The 18,287-nt window shown below is 40.4% G+C and overlaps 1 protein-coding gene across 2 annotated transcripts in view; it reads right to left on the minus strand.

The window, feature by feature from the left end:
• Positions 1-10,766, minus strand: part of col28a2a (collagen, type XXVIII, alpha 2a) — a 30,130-nt gene extending 19,364 nt beyond the window's left edge. For both annotated transcript variants that reach the window (XM_029703245.1, XM_029703244.1), the window contains exons 1-11: positions 10,589-10,766; positions 10,101-10,274; positions 8,926-9,500; positions 5,475-5,495; positions 5,210-5,269; positions 2,969-3,022; positions 2,376-2,420; positions 1,959-1,985; positions 1,830-1,874; positions 1,681-1,725; positions 1,279-1,332 (exon numbers count right to left, since the gene is read on the minus strand). In XM_029703245.1, the coding sequence (XP_029559105.1) occupies positions 1,279-1,332; positions 1,681-1,725; positions 1,830-1,874; positions 1,959-1,985; positions 2,376-2,420; positions 2,969-3,022; positions 5,210-5,269; positions 5,475-5,495; positions 8,926-9,500; positions 10,101-10,266 (1,092 nt within the window). In that variant the 5' untranslated portion in view covers positions 10,267-10,274; positions 10,589-10,766. The remainder of the gene's footprint in view (positions 1-1,278; positions 1,333-1,680; positions 1,726-1,829; positions 1,875-1,958; positions 1,986-2,375; positions 2,421-2,968; positions 3,023-5,209; positions 5,270-5,474; positions 5,496-8,925; positions 9,501-10,100; positions 10,275-10,588) is intronic.
• Positions 10,767-18,287: the final 7,521 nt, after the last annotated feature.

Genomic DNA, 18,287 nt, shown 5'->3' on the forward strand with positions numbered 1-18,287 from the left:
GGGTGTGAATACTTTCTGAAGGCACTGTAAGAATCTGTTAACTCAATGTATTTAAGTTGAAGTTTTACCCTAATTTCAATGTTTACAACGCTGGTTGAAATGAGATGAAAACAGTACTGGTTGATTACTTTTTTCAAATCCAATGTTTTATCCACGTTGATTCCATGTCACAATACGCTGACAAATTATGTTGAAACAACGTTGATTCAACCAGTGAATACCCAGTGGGGAGCTATTGTCTGAACTATACTGTATATGGAAAAGTGGGAAAACAATTTTACCCCTCCAAATTAAAACAAGTCAGGGCACATCCTAAAGTCAGACATTGTCTCAGTTGAGGTGTCGACTCAAAGTACTCAAAAACATCCAGTCTCAAAACAATTAAGAGCTATTTTACTGGAGGCAATGGTTTGCTGGAGAGTTTGCAGTAATCATGAGATTTACTCACGATTTAGGAGATATTTCATCCTAAACAAGAAACAACAAAGAAGTGGAGCCCGTCAAGCAGAAAGCTGAGATAACCACTTAAAACGTTTTCCCAAAGCAAGGCAAATCTCTCACACGTTTCAGTCCATACCTCCATAACAATCACATTTGACCTCAGTTAAATGCTCAACACCTTACATTCCATTCTTAAAACATATTCCTAACTAAACATTGCTCTTTCCACAATTATCCATCCAGTTTTGAAAGATAGTCTTTGATGGTGGTGCTGATTCAATTAGTACGAGATAAATCACTAGGCTGCTAAAATCTCAACACGTACAGTTAACATACTCATATTATGGGAGCAACATCTGTCTTTAACATTCTGTTTTACCCTTTTATCTCTTTCCAACAGAAAAAAAAGTGTTTACCCTTTTTTCTCTTTCCAACGGAAACCTGCATGTTCTCACACGGAGAGAGAACATTTGACTTTTCATAGCTGTAGTGCCTTGACAATCCCGATAGAGGACTGGTAAGGAGGTAGACAGTGCTTTAGGCAGTTCCTAGTGTACCGTATATTTAGAAACAGGACTTCTGCCATTAACTGAACCTGAGTATGAATGTGAAAACTAGCATTAATCCCCACGCTGCTGAATTAGTGAAGGGGAAGGCACTGGCACCGGGCCAGTATTTTCCACAGGTGCCTATTAAGGGAGAGAGACACATGCCCCTCGACTCTCAGGTAGTACAACGCGTGGCAGGAACCTCTCTTTTAAAGTTCTGTTAAAAGGAAGTGTACAGGCGACAGCAGATGTGTGTGATGAGGTAAGTATGAGGTGTCTCCTTACTAACCTGCTTTCCCTGAGGGCCCTCAGGTCCAATGTCACCCTGTGGACCAGGTAAACCCTGGGGAGGAACAAAGAACAAAGAACACTCCTTAACATCGGGATATAAAGTGATGGCTACCCAGATACTGATGCTAAATTGCTGGGAAGATCTACAGAGATTACAGACATTATCAACTACATTGTGTGTGTGTGTGTGTGTGTGTGTGTGTGTGTGTGTGTGTGTGTGTGTGTGTGTGTGTGTGTGTGTGTGTGTGTGTGTGTGTGTGTGTGTGTGTGTGTGTGTGTGTGGGAGGGGAGTGGAGCATGGAGCGAGTATATATGCGTTCATACAGGTGTTTCACAAAAGTATAACACTTTGATCTGAATATGGGCATTTCCCAGGTACATGTCGCTGTTGTTTACCCACCTGGAGACCTCTGACTCCTCTGGCGCCCATTGGGCCCTCAGGACCCTGGGAGTGGACATTCAATGAAACAGTAAATAAAGGTACTGTATAAATCAACCTGAACAAAAGCATGACTCAGAGAGCAGATAAGGTGGATTATTCATACCTACCCTGTCCCCTTTCATTCCTGGAGTGCCACACTCGCCTCTCTCACCCTTTGTAATGGAAAGCAATATGTCATATGAATGAACTGTAGCGTCAAAATAACATAAATAGTAATGACAACTTGAATGACATACCCTCTCTCCTTTGTAACCAGATTTTCCCTGCAAACAAACACAGTATAATAGGTTCGATTGTGAGCAACAGCTGTACGTACATTGATAAATGCTTAATCAACATACAGATGTAGGATCTTAATTTAATCTAGTTTGCTGCAGCAACAGGAAATATGGATTATTATGTGGATTATTATTAATAGACATTTTTTTATAGGGGTTCATAGATTTTTTGTAAATCAAGTCTGAAATGTCGAAGTGGATAACTTCAGAAGCATTTTTAAACCTCAAATATACTACACGTTTTACATTTCCTGTATTGCAGGAAAGTTCCCCTGCAACAGGGTGATTAGATTAAGACCCTAGATCTGTATCTATAGATATCCGCATATGAACATTTCATATAAGAAGTACTACGTGTTTAAGTGTATCACTCACTTCTTCGCCATCCCGACCTGGAAGTCCACTTAGTCCTCCCTCTCCCTAAAAGGAAAGGAGAACATGGCAATCTACCGTATATTACTTACACAGTACACACTGGAGCTATTCAATTTAGATGATTTATTATTTTGTTTTCTTTTTATTTAACTAGGGAAGTCAGTTAAGAACAAATTCTTATTTACAATGATGGCCTACCCCGGCCAAACCTGGACGACGCTGGGCCAATTGTGCGCCGCCCTATGGGACTCGCAACCACGGCCGGTTTTGATAGAGCCTAGAATTGAACCAGGGTCTGTAGTGATGCCTCTTGCACTGAGATGCAGTGCCTTAGACCGCTGTGCCAACTGGGAGCCTGAGCCTTATATTATTACTCCTATAAGGAATATGAAGTATGTCTATACAAGAAAAGTACACGCAAATTGACTATATCTTTGATTTTAAATAATTACTCCTATAAGGAATATGCAGTATGTCTATACAAGAATAGCACATGGAAATTGGCTGTATCTTGGATTTTAGAGAGACATCAGGAACACAACAGGTATGTAAATCAATTAAATAATGAAAAAGAATCATAACAAATCAAAGACCTTCGATCCTTTAAGACCAGGGGCTCCATCATCTCCAGGGCGACCCTTCTTCCCCTGTGGAATGAAGTAACAACATGAGATTCATTTAACTCACTTTCAAACAAAACATGTCTGACGAACGGCCACTATCCTTCGCAAATGATCTGCAGTGACTCAATGAGAGATAAGCCATCACTGGCCACAGAAGGGCAAAGTGAAACAGAAGCATAGTTTTACTGAGGGAGTCGGTATTGTTTGCTTAGTTCGGGTGGTAAAAGGACCTGTGGTCACAAGGGGGGTGGCTTTTTGTGTGTGTGTCTGTGTATTGGGGTGTATCATGCTATAAGTAAAGGATGGACATGTTGCTGCTTGGCCAAAAGGTGAGAGGTCAGGTTGCCATTCGGCACATGGACAGCGTGTGGCGGTTGCCATCCACAGCTAATCGCAGGTTTCTGGGCATTAAACTACTGAGAGCAGTTATGAGAGCCTTTAAGTCTCAGTGTAAGAATGTAAGGACTCTCTCTATAGATAAAGTACCTGGTTATTGACAGTGGTGTAAAATACTTAAGTAAAGATACTTTAAAGTACTGCTTCAGTATTCTTTTGGGGTGTCTGTATTTCCCTTTACTATTTATATTTTTGACAACTTCTACTTTTACTTTGCTACATTCCGAAAGAAAATAATGTACTTTTTACTCCATACATTTTCCCTGACAACCAAAAGTACTCGTTACATTTTGACAGGACAATTGTCCAATTCACACAGTTATCAAGAGAACATCCCTGGTCATCCCTACTGCATCTGATCTGGCAGACTCACTAAACACAAATGCTTCGTTTGTAAATTGTGTTGGAGTGTGCCCCTGGCTATCCGTCAATAAAAAAGAATTGTGCCGTCTGGTTTGCTTAATATAAGGAATTTGAAATGATTTATACTTTTATCAATTCCATTTACTTTTGATACTAAAGTATTTTTAAAACCAAGTGCTTTTAGACTTTTACTCAAGTAGTATTTTACTTGGTGACTTTTACTTTTGTCATTTTCTATTTAGGTATCTTTACTTTTACTCAAGTATAACAATTTAGTACTTTTTTGACCACTGGTTATTGATCATGCAGCTGTCTGTCAGCACAAGACTAACTGTCAGATGCTGAGGACCCGAACATTAACATGGCTGTCATCCATCCAGAGGAGGGCCTCTAGTCTGTTCTGATGATTAGAAGCATTGGTGGAAAAAGTATCCAATTGTCATAATTATCATAGATACCTTAATAGAAAGTTACTCTTTAACTTGAGTAAAAGTCTAGAAGTATTTGGTTTTAAATATACTTAAGTATCAAAAGTAAAAGTATAAATCATTTAAAGTTCCTATTATTTAGCAAAGCAGACAGCACAATTGTCTTGTTTTTTAAATGTCCAGATAGCCAGGGGCACAATCCAACACTCAGACATTATTTACAAAAGATGCATTTGTGTTTAGTGAGTCCCCCAGACCAGAAGCAGTAGGGATGACCATGTGTTCTCTTGATAAGTGCGTGAATTTGACTATTTTCCTGTCCTGCTAAGAATTAAAAATGTAATGAGTACTTATGGTTGTCAGGGAAAATGTATGGAGTAAAAAGTACAATATTTTTTTAGGAATGTAGTGAAGTAAAAGTAAAAGTTGTCAAAAATATAAATAGTAATGTAAAGTACAGATTCCCCCAAAAACGACTTAAGTAGTACATTAAAGTATTTTTACTTAAGTAACTACTGTGTAGAACAACCTAATCTTACACGTTAAGCCCCCTCCAATATTCTCCATCTCTGACTAGCTGATAATGGAGGTAGTAAGTGTTATTTCCGATGACAAAGGTCCTGTTTTATTGCGAGTAAAGGTCTTCATAGGATGCCCATGGCTTCCATGGGGGACATCTTATGTGGGAAGGGAAATGTGCAATAACTTGCCGGGACAGGCAACACAAATTAGCAGTTGAGGCTTAAAGGAAATTCACTAAGAAAAACAACCCAAAATCTGTCTTGTCCTGTAGCATTTGGATTATTTTCAGAATGCTGGTAATGGAGATGCAAGAAAGACAGCTTTCTCTGACCACTGCAATTATTGTAAGTATCTAAAATCAAGCAATTACCCACAATATCAGAACCATGTAAGATTCCTCTTTAGAACATTTAATTGAATTCAGCCCTTCAGGAATATATCACCTTCTTACATTTCAAAGGAAAAGTATTTTGTGTTTGGAAAGGAAACACAAAGTACTTACGGCTAAGCCACTGAGTCCTCTTTCGCCCTTCTCACAGGCACATTGGTGGGCCGGGGGACACTTCAAAAAGGCAAGTCATGGTTTCAGAATCAACATGTAACAGTATCAGACAATTTATTTTTGTATTTGTTTTTATTTAACCTTTTTTTTATATAGGCAAGTCCGTTAAGAACAAATTCTTATTTCATGCAGGGTCCCTGAACTTGATTATGTATTTGTTGAATGAGGATAGCGTATCAATGCATCAAAATGTATTAGTACCTACCCCTTCATCAGCCAGGTCAGTCTGTGTAGAGAGATAAAACAGTGACAACCATTAGAGGAAATCATATACTGTATCATCCAAAACATACCGAAACCATGTACATTTACAACTAGATTACAGGACTAGTAAACTCTAGCATAATGTGTCATACTTTTGCCTCCCCTCTTCACACACCGGTCCCATGTTTCCCTATACTGAACAAAAATATGAACACAACTTGTCAATTGTTGGTCCCATTATCCATGAGCTGAAATGAAAGGTCCCTGAATTTTTACATATGCATAAAAAGCTTATTTCTCTAAAATGTTGTGCACAAATTTGTTTACATCCCTGTTAGTGAGCATTTCTCATTTGCCAAGATAATCCCTCCACCAGACAGGTGTGTCATATCAAGAAGCTGATTAAACAGCATATCCATTACACAGGTGCATCTTGTGCTGGGGACAATAAAAGGCCACACTAAAATGTGCAGTTTTGTCACACAACACAATACCACAGATGCACAAACTGTCAGAAACCGTTTCAGGAAAGCTCATATGCTTGCTTGCCATCCTCACCAGGGTCTTGACATGACTGCAGTTCGGCGTTGTAACCGATTCCAGAGGGGGAAAGTTCACCTTCGATGGCCACTGGCAGGCTGAAAAAGTGTGCTCTTCACAGATGAATCCTGGTTTCAACTGTACCGGGCAGATGGCTGATGTGTGGGTGAGTGGTTTGCTGATGTCAAAGTTGTGAATAGAGTGCCCCATGGGGGTGGTGGGGTTATGGTATGGGCAGGCATAAACTACGGACAACAAACACAATTGTCTTTTAGCGATAGCAATTTGAATGCACAAAGATACCGTAACGAGATCATGAGGCCCATTGTCATGTCGTACATCCGCCACCATCACCTCATGTTTCAGCATGATAATGCACAGCCCCATGTCGCAAGGATCTGTACACAATTCCTTGAAGCTGAAAATGTCCCAGTTCTTCTGTGGCCTGCATACTCTCCAGACATGTCACCCATTGCGCACGTTTGGGATGCTCTGGATTAACGTGTACGACAGCGCGTTCCTTTTCCCGCTAATATCCAGCAACTTCACACAGCCATTGAAGAGGAGTGGGACAACATTCCACAGGCCACAATCAATAAATAGCCTGGTCAACTCTATGCGAAGGAGATATGTCGCGCAACATTAGGCAAATAAATGGTGGTCACACCAGATACTGACTGGTTTTCTGATCCACGCCCTTACTTTTTTTTTTAAGGTATCTGTGACCAACAGATGCATATCTGTATTCAAAGTCATGTGAAATCCATATATTAAGGCATAATACATGTATTTCAATTGACTGATTTCCTTATATGAACTGTAACTCAGTAAAACCTTTGAAAATGTTGCATGTTGCGTTTATATTCTTGTTCAGTGTATAAACTAGACTTTGAAAAGCCTGGTGTCTGAGTCCAAGTGACTTTTGGGGTTTGTTGAATTATGGTTTCGTGCCAAGCTCTGTTTGGCTATGTTGCCACTTGAAATAAATGAATGTGTAGAAAGTCCCTTGTAATACCAATGAGACAAATGCAAACCAAATGGTATGATAAAAGAATCCCCTGAAAGCACCCTGACTGTTTACCCTCAGAGGAATGTAAGGTGCGACCGCAAGAGGTTGTGTTTACTCTTATTGAGAAAACCCATGAAGCATACCACAGTCAAAGTAAAGCCCATGGGATATGCACTCACAATATAGAGATGGTAAGCAGCATGTCTATTGAGAAATGTAAGAAATGTATGCTCATTGAACAAAAATACCAAATCCATGGCTCTCATCCATAGCCATTCATTATCTTGCTACAGTCGCTTGAATTTGTATACCTAAGAATTGGTGGAATGTCAGTCATTCTGGCTCCAGTCTGGATCCTCCTTAACCCTCATACTACCCGCCTGCGGTCATTTTGACCGCAGAGGAATATTGTTTTTTATGAATTCTTCAAAATGTTCATGACTTTGTCAATCAACTTGTTCTTAGTAATCTAAATAATTGTTTAGTGTTTCTGCATCCATATAGACTTAAAAATTCAAGTCCTTCGGGGTACTTTTCACGACAGCCAAACACACCTAATTCCACCTACAGTAATTTGATAGGACATTTATTTGAATCTAGATTTCTCTGGAGACATAATAACAAGTTATCCAAGTTATAGAGGGTGGAAGGGGACCTGTATCAGTGACTTTGACCAGATAGTCAGATCATCTGCAGAGATATAACTCCCCATGTACTCGCCTAAGATTGTACTTTTCTATACCACGTATTCTATGACTTTGTACAAAACCAAAATTACCTTACTTTTTGGTATGTACAAATCTGCCAATGGTATAAAAAGTCTGCCAATGGTATGAATACTTGATAGAACTGCAATACAGAACTCCGATATACTCAATCTACACAAAGAGCTGTATTGGTGTGTATTCTCCAAAAAGTATTTATTCTAGGGAAAATCTAAAAAAGTATTTATTTGAATCCCGGATTCTCTGGAGATATAATATGAAATATCCTAAGAGGGTGGAGGGGGACCTGTATCGGTGATTTTGAACAGATAGACAGATCATCTGCAGAAATGAAGCACCTTATGTATTCGGCTATGGTTATAACTGGTCATAACTAGGTATGACCATGTACAAAATCCAAATTACCTTACATATACTGTATGCCTAGTTGCAGTCAAAACAGCTCATAAAAGTCGATCAGCGGTATGCATACTTGGCAGAACTGTATTATAGAACCAGCTACTCTCTGAATGTACACATAGTGCTGTATTGGTGTGTATTCTTCTAAAACAAATATTTTACGGGAAACGTTATATAAATACCAGAATTCCTATAATATCATCCACTATTCTATATGTGCAACTTGTTATGGTATTTGGGTTGCTATAACATTTGGTTTTAAGTGACTGAGGATTTGGGCATGCTTTTTGATTATGACAAAATGTGCATTTACTTCATAATTCTATAAACTAAATGATACTACAATCAGATGATGGTAAATCTGTTTTTTTGGACTTATGTGGATTGTACTAAAAGCTGCACATTATTTAAGGGAAACATTTATATTTTTGTTTTACAGAATATGCTAATTAACTGTAATTTTGGTTTGTTTTGGTTTAAGAAAAACAGATAACATTATTTACATGTCTAATGATATTTTGATAAGAATTAAGTATATTTTTTGCTATGATTGTTGCTTTTTCCAATAGTTTCTTCTTTGGATCAAAATGACCTAGGTTGTATGTAAAACATGGTCGTTGGTAGTATGAGGGTTAAAAACCCCTCCTGAGATGATTTTGGTTGCAACATCTTGTGTAATTCAACTCTGATTACATGTAAATCACAACTGTATCATTGTGTCGTCATCACTAACCAACATTGTGTTTCTTGAGAAGCAATGCAAGGCAGATCATACTCACAATTTCTTTGAGGACTTTCTCCACAATGTCAATATCCTGCAGGTTGTGGAGGTATCGGGAGGCAGGGGAACTGGCCAACAAACGCAGCTGGGCCACGTTAGCTGACTCGTTGGCTGCACGGGTTATGCCCACCGTGAAGAACTTAACCCCCTGGTTCTTGGCGTCAGCGGCAGCTGAGAAGATGTCTGGATTCCTGGGGTGGGAGATGCCGTCAGTGAGCAGCATGGCCACCTTGATGTTGCCTGGGCTGGACTCCTCCTGGTACATCTTGGTCATGTTGGTGATGGCGTAGGTGGTGTAGGTGCCGTGGCCGATGTAGACAATGGGGGTGATGTGGGACTTGAAGTTGTCGGTGCCCCTCCACTGCTTGAAGGTCTGCTCGATGATGACGTGACTGCTGTACTGCAGCAGGGCCGCCTTCCAGCTCAGACTGCGGCCCGTCTGCAGACGGGCAGCCTGGAGCCTGTCCACTACATCCATGGCAAAGCGCTTCTCCTGCTCATGGTTCTCCTTGGCACTCTCAGAGCTGTCCAGCAGAAAGGTAAGCTCCAGACCGCAGTCCTCATCTAAAATGGCTGTGTTCATGTGAAGACGAGTCAGAGACACACAATTGCACCAAGAGGCTATTCTATTAAAAATGGTCATTGTGGGTTATGAATGTGTTATGAAGTACTTATGTAGGTGCCCTTCAAATAAAGAGTTCCCGTGTTTTCTATCTTCACTCATTTTTAGATGAGTGCAATCGTTCAAAGTTATGACAGTCACGTCAAAATACCAAAAACACTATCTAAAATGAACTCTTTGTCTTGATATTACATCTCTCACATGGAGAGAAAGACCAAGCTAAATCATGTTAATGTGACATAGAGCGAAAATACTGTAGAATATCAACTCCTTGGGAACATAGCAGGTACAGTATATCCCAGGACATTCGCTCATCGGATAGATATCTATCTACTGTCTTCACCTGTGTTAGCCAAATGTAACAACTTTAACATGTGTTTTTATGATGCATGCTCAACCTCTTGTTTAGCTGGAATTTTCTATTGGATTGATGAATTATGGTCACAGAAATGTGACATAATAAGACATCTGTGATCTCACCGTTTGAAATGGCAACTGTTTGCAATGAGCAACTATACTATAAAAACGATATTGGTTTTTTGCCCTCATACCTTGTCCATTATGTTTTTGTACGTTAGTTGCAATGGCTGCAGCTTGCAGTTGGGCCCCCCTGCCCCTGGGTCTCTTGTTCACTGTTTTCTCTTCATAGTAGTCCTGAGCCCAGACACCCAACAGCCCTGCTACCAGCAGGAGCCAGGTCACAGTAGGGAACAGCATTGTCCCTCCAGCAGAGAGAGACAACCAAAGATAAAGTTTGGAGCATTTTTACATTTAAACAACCATCTACATGATTTATCTACCAAATTACTTCATGTTCAGTTAGGACAACACGATTGCTCAACATGGAGTATTTGAAAATGGATATTTGTGTACAAGATTAGTGCACAACGAGTCATCAGATTCATCTAAAATAAAGTAGCACTAGTTTTTAATCTGAAATGTTAAGATTTTGTATCAGACACCTTCCCACTATTTCATTTTTAAGAATGCATATAGGCAGATGGTCTTTTTACTGAGCAAAACTCCATTGTAGACTCACAATCCAAAGCCTTTTTTGCCTGCTGCAGGTCCAGGTGAGGTAGGCTTGTGCAAAGTCCAAAATTCTGGCTTTGTGCAGGTAGTTAGAGAAGAACAGCAGTGATGGAAGGTTCCAGTTAGCTTCCTGAGTGTGTAGCAGCAGTGATAGACATCCTGAGCCCCAGTGTGTCTGTGAGCCCCTGAGCCTCTCCCTCCTCCTTTATAAGAGAGGAGGGCCGAATGGGGTTGGGTTTCAGCTCTGTTGACATTATAAAGATGCCTCCAAGCATCTCATATCTTTTGATCTGGTTGCATGAAGTCATGATTTTAATGAGTGGTGTATAATGTATGGGTAACTAATCTGTATAAACCTTTGCTCTATAGTTTGCCATGACAAAACTGAAAAATGCATTTCAATTTTAACCCCCGTAATGTAAGTCCATCCCTGCCATCTGTATTTGACTAAATACAAGGCTAAAGGAAAAGGGAGGAAGTGTGGATGTCTTAAGGACCAATAAACTTTCCCTCTTCCTCATTGTGTGTGGATAATGCCTTTGTCCTATGGTAATCAATGGGTTAATGAACCTGCCTCAAACAGTCTTAAATTTGTCAGCAAGAGGTTTGCAAGTTGTTTTCATAGACGGCAGAGCTTATCATAGTCCGGTGAGTCTGCAAGGAGTGCCAGAAATACCTGTTTGACTTTATTTATTTCCCAAAAACTTTTGGGGTTGTGTCAGCTTTTGCTGATTTGTTCTATTTGGTCCAAATCCTCAAGCCTCCAGACTGAGATGTCTTCTTTTTTTCATTTCAGTGCAGCTAAGCTTTGTGTAATGAGCCGTAGGGAACTAGGGATATGTGAACAATGGTTAATAGCACAGTCAGACTGTAGTGAACTGGGGGTGGGGTATAGTGATAAATCCACAAACTTAACTTGCACGCATTGAAGTTGGGAGGCATGGATATATATACGCATGAGTGAACAAGGTTCCTATTCTGCTGTGTACCCTGGAGCAATGATATCCCTCAATGACAGACACACAATAAATATATACACACAGTGTACAAAACATTAAGGACACCTGCTCTTTCCATGACATAGACTGACCAGGTGAATCCAGGTGAAAGCTATGATCCCTTATTGATGTCACTCGTTAAATCCATTTCAAATCAAATCAAACTTTATTTGTCACATGCGCCGAATACAACAAGTGTAGACCTTACCGTGAAATGCTTACTTACATGCCCTTAACCAACAGTGCAGTTCAAGAAAGAGTTAAGAAAATATTTACCAAATAAACTAAAGTAATAAATTATAAAAAGTAACACAATAAAATAACAATAACGAGGCTATATACAGGGGGTACCAGTACCGAATCAATGTGCGGGAGTACAGGTTAGTCGAGGTAATTTGTACATGGAGGTAGGGGTGAAGTGACAATGCATGGATAATAAACAGCAAGTAGCAGCAGTGTACAAAACAAATGCAAGGGGGGTGGGGGTGTCAATGTAAATAGTCCCGTGGCCATTTGATTAATTGTTCAGCAGTCTTATGGCTTGTGGATAGAAGCTGTTATGGAGCCTTTTGGTCCTAGACTTGGCTCTCCGGTACCGCTTGCAGTGCGGTAGCAGAGAAAACAGTCTATGACTTGGGTGACTGGAGTCTCTGACAATTTTTTGAGGCTTTCCTCTGACACCGCCTAGTTTATAAGCTTCAAGCTTCCTGCCATCCATCTTTGACCATGCTTGTGCTAGTATGGTGCGAGAGTGGCGAGAGTGGTAGCTGGTCCTGTGCAGACTGATTGCAGAATCATACAGCTCTACACCAGCTGTCCTCTATGAGACTAGTCTATTTATTCCGAACCTGCAGGCAGAGAGTAATCAGAGGAGAACTGACACTCAAGAATGTTGCACTGAATAAAGGCTTGGCAAAACTCCATTTCCAAGGCTTCCCTACTTTGCACAGGAGAGAAAGACAGGCATACATGCATGAATTCATTTTTGTATTGAGTAAGTATGGCTCTGGTGTGTGTGTGTGTGTGTGTGTGAGAGAGAGAGAGAGAGAGAGAGAGAGAGAGAGAGAGAGAGAGAGAGGTGGGCATGACACTGAATTGAGGCCAGTGAGGAACATTTCACATGGTGAAATATGTAAAGTATACATTTATATGTAAAAGCAAATAATACACGTTTTGTGAAACTTTGCTGAATCTATCCAATGAAATATGTTTATCTTGACCACAAGGATACCATACATTTGCTCTTTGATTTCAGATGTCTAAGGAACAAATCTGTGGCAAATATGGCAAGCTGTTAAAGTATCTGAGTTGTTACTTACAACATGAGTTATTAATATATAGGTCCCCTGCCTTGACGGTTTAAATTAGGAAGTACTGCTGTTTTACTTAATTTCGAACTCGAGATCTTACTATGCTTGTAGAAAAGGCCTTCATATTTAGATTTCAGTCAATCACCCATCATTTTCTGTCCAATCAGAGACATTCTCTTTAGCCTGCTCAGAGTCCTGCCTCAAGTTAGTGAGTTGCGGTAAAGACGGAGAACGGACAGTTCGTGATTATCCACAGAAGTAATAAGAAGACAAGTTGCAGCATGTTTTATTGTATTTGTGTGAGAAATAATATGTGATGTTTATCATACTGTGTGCTGTCGGGGGGATAAAGTAATCCGGGATATTATAAAGTTGTATGTTGTAATTGCTTATGAGTCGTTATTGCTAGCAAATAGCTAGTTTTCTATGCGTCATGCACATGGTGCATAGCATGTTATGTTCATGCTTGAGATATAAGAATATTTGTCATTTTATTATCGCGGTCATTCTATGCAGAGTTTGTTAATATTGTACAGCCTGCTTTTAACCGCACCGGCTTATTAGAGATAACAGGTTTAAGCTGTGTTAGTGAGCGCTCTCGCTCTGTCCACCAATTTCATGGTCAGTATGCAGGTATTGCACCTTGCAGTGGTCACATGTCCTTGCGGGCCACTTTATAGTTTGCCGTCTAGCATTCTAGCAGTGCATTGTGTAGCAGTGTATAGACTGCAGCTGTATTCTGCTATTGTAATTCATGTTGTCTTATACCACATTATTTAGATGTAATATAAGCCTATTACATACAGTTGAAGTCGGAAGTTTACATACACCTTAGCCAAATACATTTAAACTCCGTTTTTCACAATTCCTGACATTTAATCCTAATAAAAATTCCCTGTCTTAGGTCAGTTAGGATCACCACTTTATTTTAAGTATGTGAAATTTCAGAATAATAGTAGAGAGAATGATTTATTTCAGCTTTTATTTCTTTCATCACATTCCCAGTGGGTCAGAAGTTTACATACACTCAATTAGTATTTGGTAGCATTGCCTTTAAAATGTTTAACTTGGGTCAAACGTTTCGGGTAGCCTTCCACAAGTTTCCTACAATAAGTTGGGGGAATTTTGGCCCATTCCTCCTGACAGAGCTGGTGTAACTGAGTCAAGTTTGTAGGCATCCTTGCTCGCACACGCTTTTTCAGTTCTGCCCACAAATGTTCTATAGGATTGAGGTCAGGGCTTTGTGATGGCCACTCCAATACCTTGACTTTGTTGTCCTTCAGCCAGTTTGCCTGTCACGTCCTGACCAGTATAAGGGTTAATTGTTATTGTAGTTTGGTCAGGACGTGGCAGAGGGTATTTGTTTTATGTGGTTCGGGGTGGTGGTTGTTGTAGAAGGGCATTTGATTTATGTATTCCGGGGTTTTTGGGCACTGTGTCATATTCATGTATTTCTATGTTTAGTCTAGTGTATCTGTTTCTATGTTTAGTTAATTGGGGTTGGGACTCTCAATTGAAGGCAGGTGTTGTCTCTTTGCCTTTGATTGAGAGTCCTATATATTAGGGTGTGTTTGGGTTTGTATTTTGTGGGAGATTGTTTCTTGTTTAGCGTGAGTAAGCCTTTCAAGACTGTTTCGTGGATCGTGAGTTCGTTCTTTTGTTATTTTGGTGTTCACTTCGTTATTTTAATAAACGTAAAGATGAGCATCCACATTCCTGCTGCATTTTGGTCCTCCTTTCCCAACGACAACCGTGACATTGCCACAACTTTGGAAGTATGCTTGGGGTCATTGTCCATTTGGAAGACCCATTTGCGACCAAACTTGAACTTCCTGACTGATGTCTTGAGATGTTGCTTCAATATATCCACATAATTTTCCTCCCCATGATGCCATCTATTTTGTGAAGTGCACTAGTCCCTCCCGCAGCAAAGCACCCCCACAACATGATGCTGCCACCCCCGTGCTTCACGGTTGGGATGGTATTCTTCGGCTTGCAAGCCTCCCCCTTTTTCCTCCAAACATAACGATGGCCATTATGACCAAACAGTTCTACTTTTGTTTAATCAGACCAAAGGACATTTCTCCAAAAAGTACAACATTTGTCCCCATGTGCAGTTGCAAACCGTAGTCTGGCTTTTATATGGCGGTTTTGGAGCTGTGGCTTCTTCCTTGCTGAGCGGCCTATCAGGTTGTGTCGATATAGGACTCGTTTTACTGTGGATATAGATACTTTTGTACCTGTTTCCTCAAGCATCTTCACAAGGTCCTTTGCTCTTGTTCTGGGATTGATTTGCACTTTTCGCACAAAAGTATGTTCATCTCTAGGAGACAGAACGCGTCTCCTTCCTGAGTGGTATGACGGCTGCGTGGTCCCATGGTGTTTATACTTGCGTATTATTGTTTGTACAGATGAACGTGGTACTTTCAAGCGTTGGACCAGACTTGTGGAGGTCTACAATTATTTTTCTGAGGTCTTGGCTGATTTCTTTTGATTTTCCCATGATGTCAAGCAAAGAGGCACTGAGTTTGAAGGTAGGCCTTGAAATACATCCACAGATGCACCTCCAATTAACTCAAATGATGTCAAGTAGCCCATCAGAAACTTCTAAAGCCATGACATCATTTTCAGGAATTTTCCAAGCTGTTTAAAGGCACAGTCATCTTAGTGTATGTAAACTTCTGACCCACTGGAATTGTGATACAGTGAATTACAAGTGAAATAATGTCTGTAAACAATTGTTGGAAAAATTACTTGTGTCATGCACAAAGTAGATGTCCTAACCGACTTGCCAAAACTATAGTTTGTTAACAAGAAATTTGTGGAGTGGTTGAAAAACAAGTTTTAATGACTCCAACTTAAGTGTATGTAAACTTCCGACTTCAACTGTAGGTGTTCCTTTTGCCCAGGTGGGAAAGGGCAGAGTGGAGTGCAATAGAGATTGCATCATCTGTGGATCTGTTGGGGCGGTATGCAAATTGGAGTGGATCTAGGGTTTCTGGGATAATGGTGTTGATGTGGGCCATGGTCAGCCTTTCAAAACACTTCATGGCTACAGACGTGAGTGATACGGGTCGGTAGTCATTTAGACAGGTTACCTTAGTCCCTGTGCACAAGAACACTATGGTGGTCTGCTTGAAACATGTTGGTATTACAGACTCAGACAGGGAGAGGTTGAAAATGTCAGTGAAGCCACTTGCCAGTTGGTCAGCGCATGCTCGGAGTACACGTCCTGGTAATCCGTCTGGCCCTGCGGCCTTGTGAATGTTGACCTGTTTAAAGGTCTTACTCATGTTGGCTACGGAGAGTGTGATCACACAGTCGTCCGGAACAGCTGATGCTCTCATGCATTTTTCAGTGTACTACGCCGGCGTAGTACACTTCGTACGATTCGATTTTAGTCCTGTATAGAGCTTACAATGAGCTTACAATGAAAAATGAAGGTATTTTTTGCAGAAAGTGGCCATGGCCAATATTACTAATGTTTATCATAGAAGGAATGTAGCCAGCTACATTTACTAATGTTTTACTGAAAGTTAATCTTGCATTTTACCGGAAAAAAGTAGCTACACATCACAGAGCGCTGTCTGCTGATGGGAATTCACAACGGGGCATTCTATCTGATTGGAGAAATGCAACTGAAGCACAAAATGTGTCTGCTGTTGAGCAGAAATTACAATTAGAAGCATTTTAGATCTACGTTTACAAAATGCAGCAAGATATTTCTTATGCGTTATATCTCTTTTTCCTGTGTGAAAAACAAAGAATTATGCGTTAACGCGACCCCTAAATTTAACTGGCTAGTTATCTAAGTGGCTGAAATAATAAGGTGACGGGGGCATCATCACATTTGTGTTAGCGTTATGCCGTGTTTGAGAAGTCAAAGCCCTTTGGATGAGTTATCTGTACAGCTACCACTGCTATCTTTTGATTTTCTTGTGTTTTTTTCTCCTCTCCATGCTTGGTTGTCTGCTCCTCCCCATCTTCTCCAAGCAGAGCAGGCAGACCTGTTGCCCTATGCCCTAGTGACTCTAGACTCCACATAGACACAGTGTGTACACATGCTGCTCCAGAGCCCGTGCTGTTCTTCCTTCAGACAAGCATGCGTCAAAACTTGGTTCATTTGCACAATGTCTCTCGTTCACATTCGCTTGTAAATGTCCAAACTCACCAAATATGACATTCGGTAGCTCCTACCTATATATGTATAACTTTAAGAGCTGGATTGCCTATCTTAGCATTTTTTTTATTTTTGTTTGCTCTTATTAGCATATGTACCTAGCAGCCTCCATGAAAATTCACTATTACTTGTGCTAATTTTGTTAGCATTCTGGTAATAGACGTCCAATGGGCTTTTTAAATTTTTTGGAACCCCTTGGGTACTAAGCTGATAAGACTGTAAATCCCGGGATAAGAGAAGGACTGTATGACAATATATAAAAACCTGGATACCGCCCAACCCTCATTTGTAGACTGAAAATTGACCACAAGAATTCCAAAGAGATATAATATTTGACTAAAACAACAATTTCAAACTTTGCTTACATTTGTATACGATCACACATGCCTCTCTATTATGCGTGGGAATACAGATTTCCTAAATTAAAATCCCTTGGAGACAATTTCCTGGTGTTTTTAGTCTTTTTTTACAACAATAATTTTTTCCCAATATATTAAAAATTTGCTCAGAAAAAATGAAACCCCTCACGGGCAAAATTCTGCCCACCAGTTGGGGAACCCTGCTATCTTGCTTTATTCAGCCACCGCTGTTTATTGAAAGCCACCATTCTACTCATCATTCAATTAATATTTACTTATTTTTTGTCTAAATTGCTCAACTTCGGACAGTCTACGCCGTCGACCGAGCGGTGAACATGATATTTTAGATTTATTCGATGTCGGTCCATTTAGTATCCTAAGTCAGCTAGCTTGCTAGCCACTCCTTGCTAACGGTTCTTCTAGCTAGTTAGCAAACACGTCGCTCCTGCAGGAGACTCAGGATTCTGAAGTAATTATATTATAATTGCCTTCCCCAATGACACTCAAACAGTTTTCTTAACCTTTGAGTGAGGGTACCAGAGGGATTCCTTCTGGGTTTTTTGTTTTTAAAGATTTTTTCTCCTCAGGTCGGGATTGCCATCCCCTGCCGGGATAAAACAGTGTGTCAAGTGTAAGGCGCACATGTCGTGGAGGGACGGACACAGAGAGTGCGCCCGATGCATCGGACCAGAGCACGCGGAGGTGGCTCTTATGGACTCCTTCTTCTGAATGACCTGTCCTTTGCCTTTTCAGTTCCAAGACCCTCGATACAGCTGCATCCTTTAACTGAGCCTGCATGAGACAGTTCCTCTTGCACTGATAGCCTTAGTGTGACCGTGGATATCCAAGTTACACAGTC

Source organism: Salmo trutta, chromosome 20 (genome assembly GCF_901001165.1).
Source record: "Salmo trutta chromosome 20, fSalTru1.1, whole genome shotgun sequence".
NCBI classification, from domain to species: Eukaryota; Metazoa; Chordata; class Actinopteri; order Salmoniformes; family Salmonidae; genus Salmo; species Salmo trutta.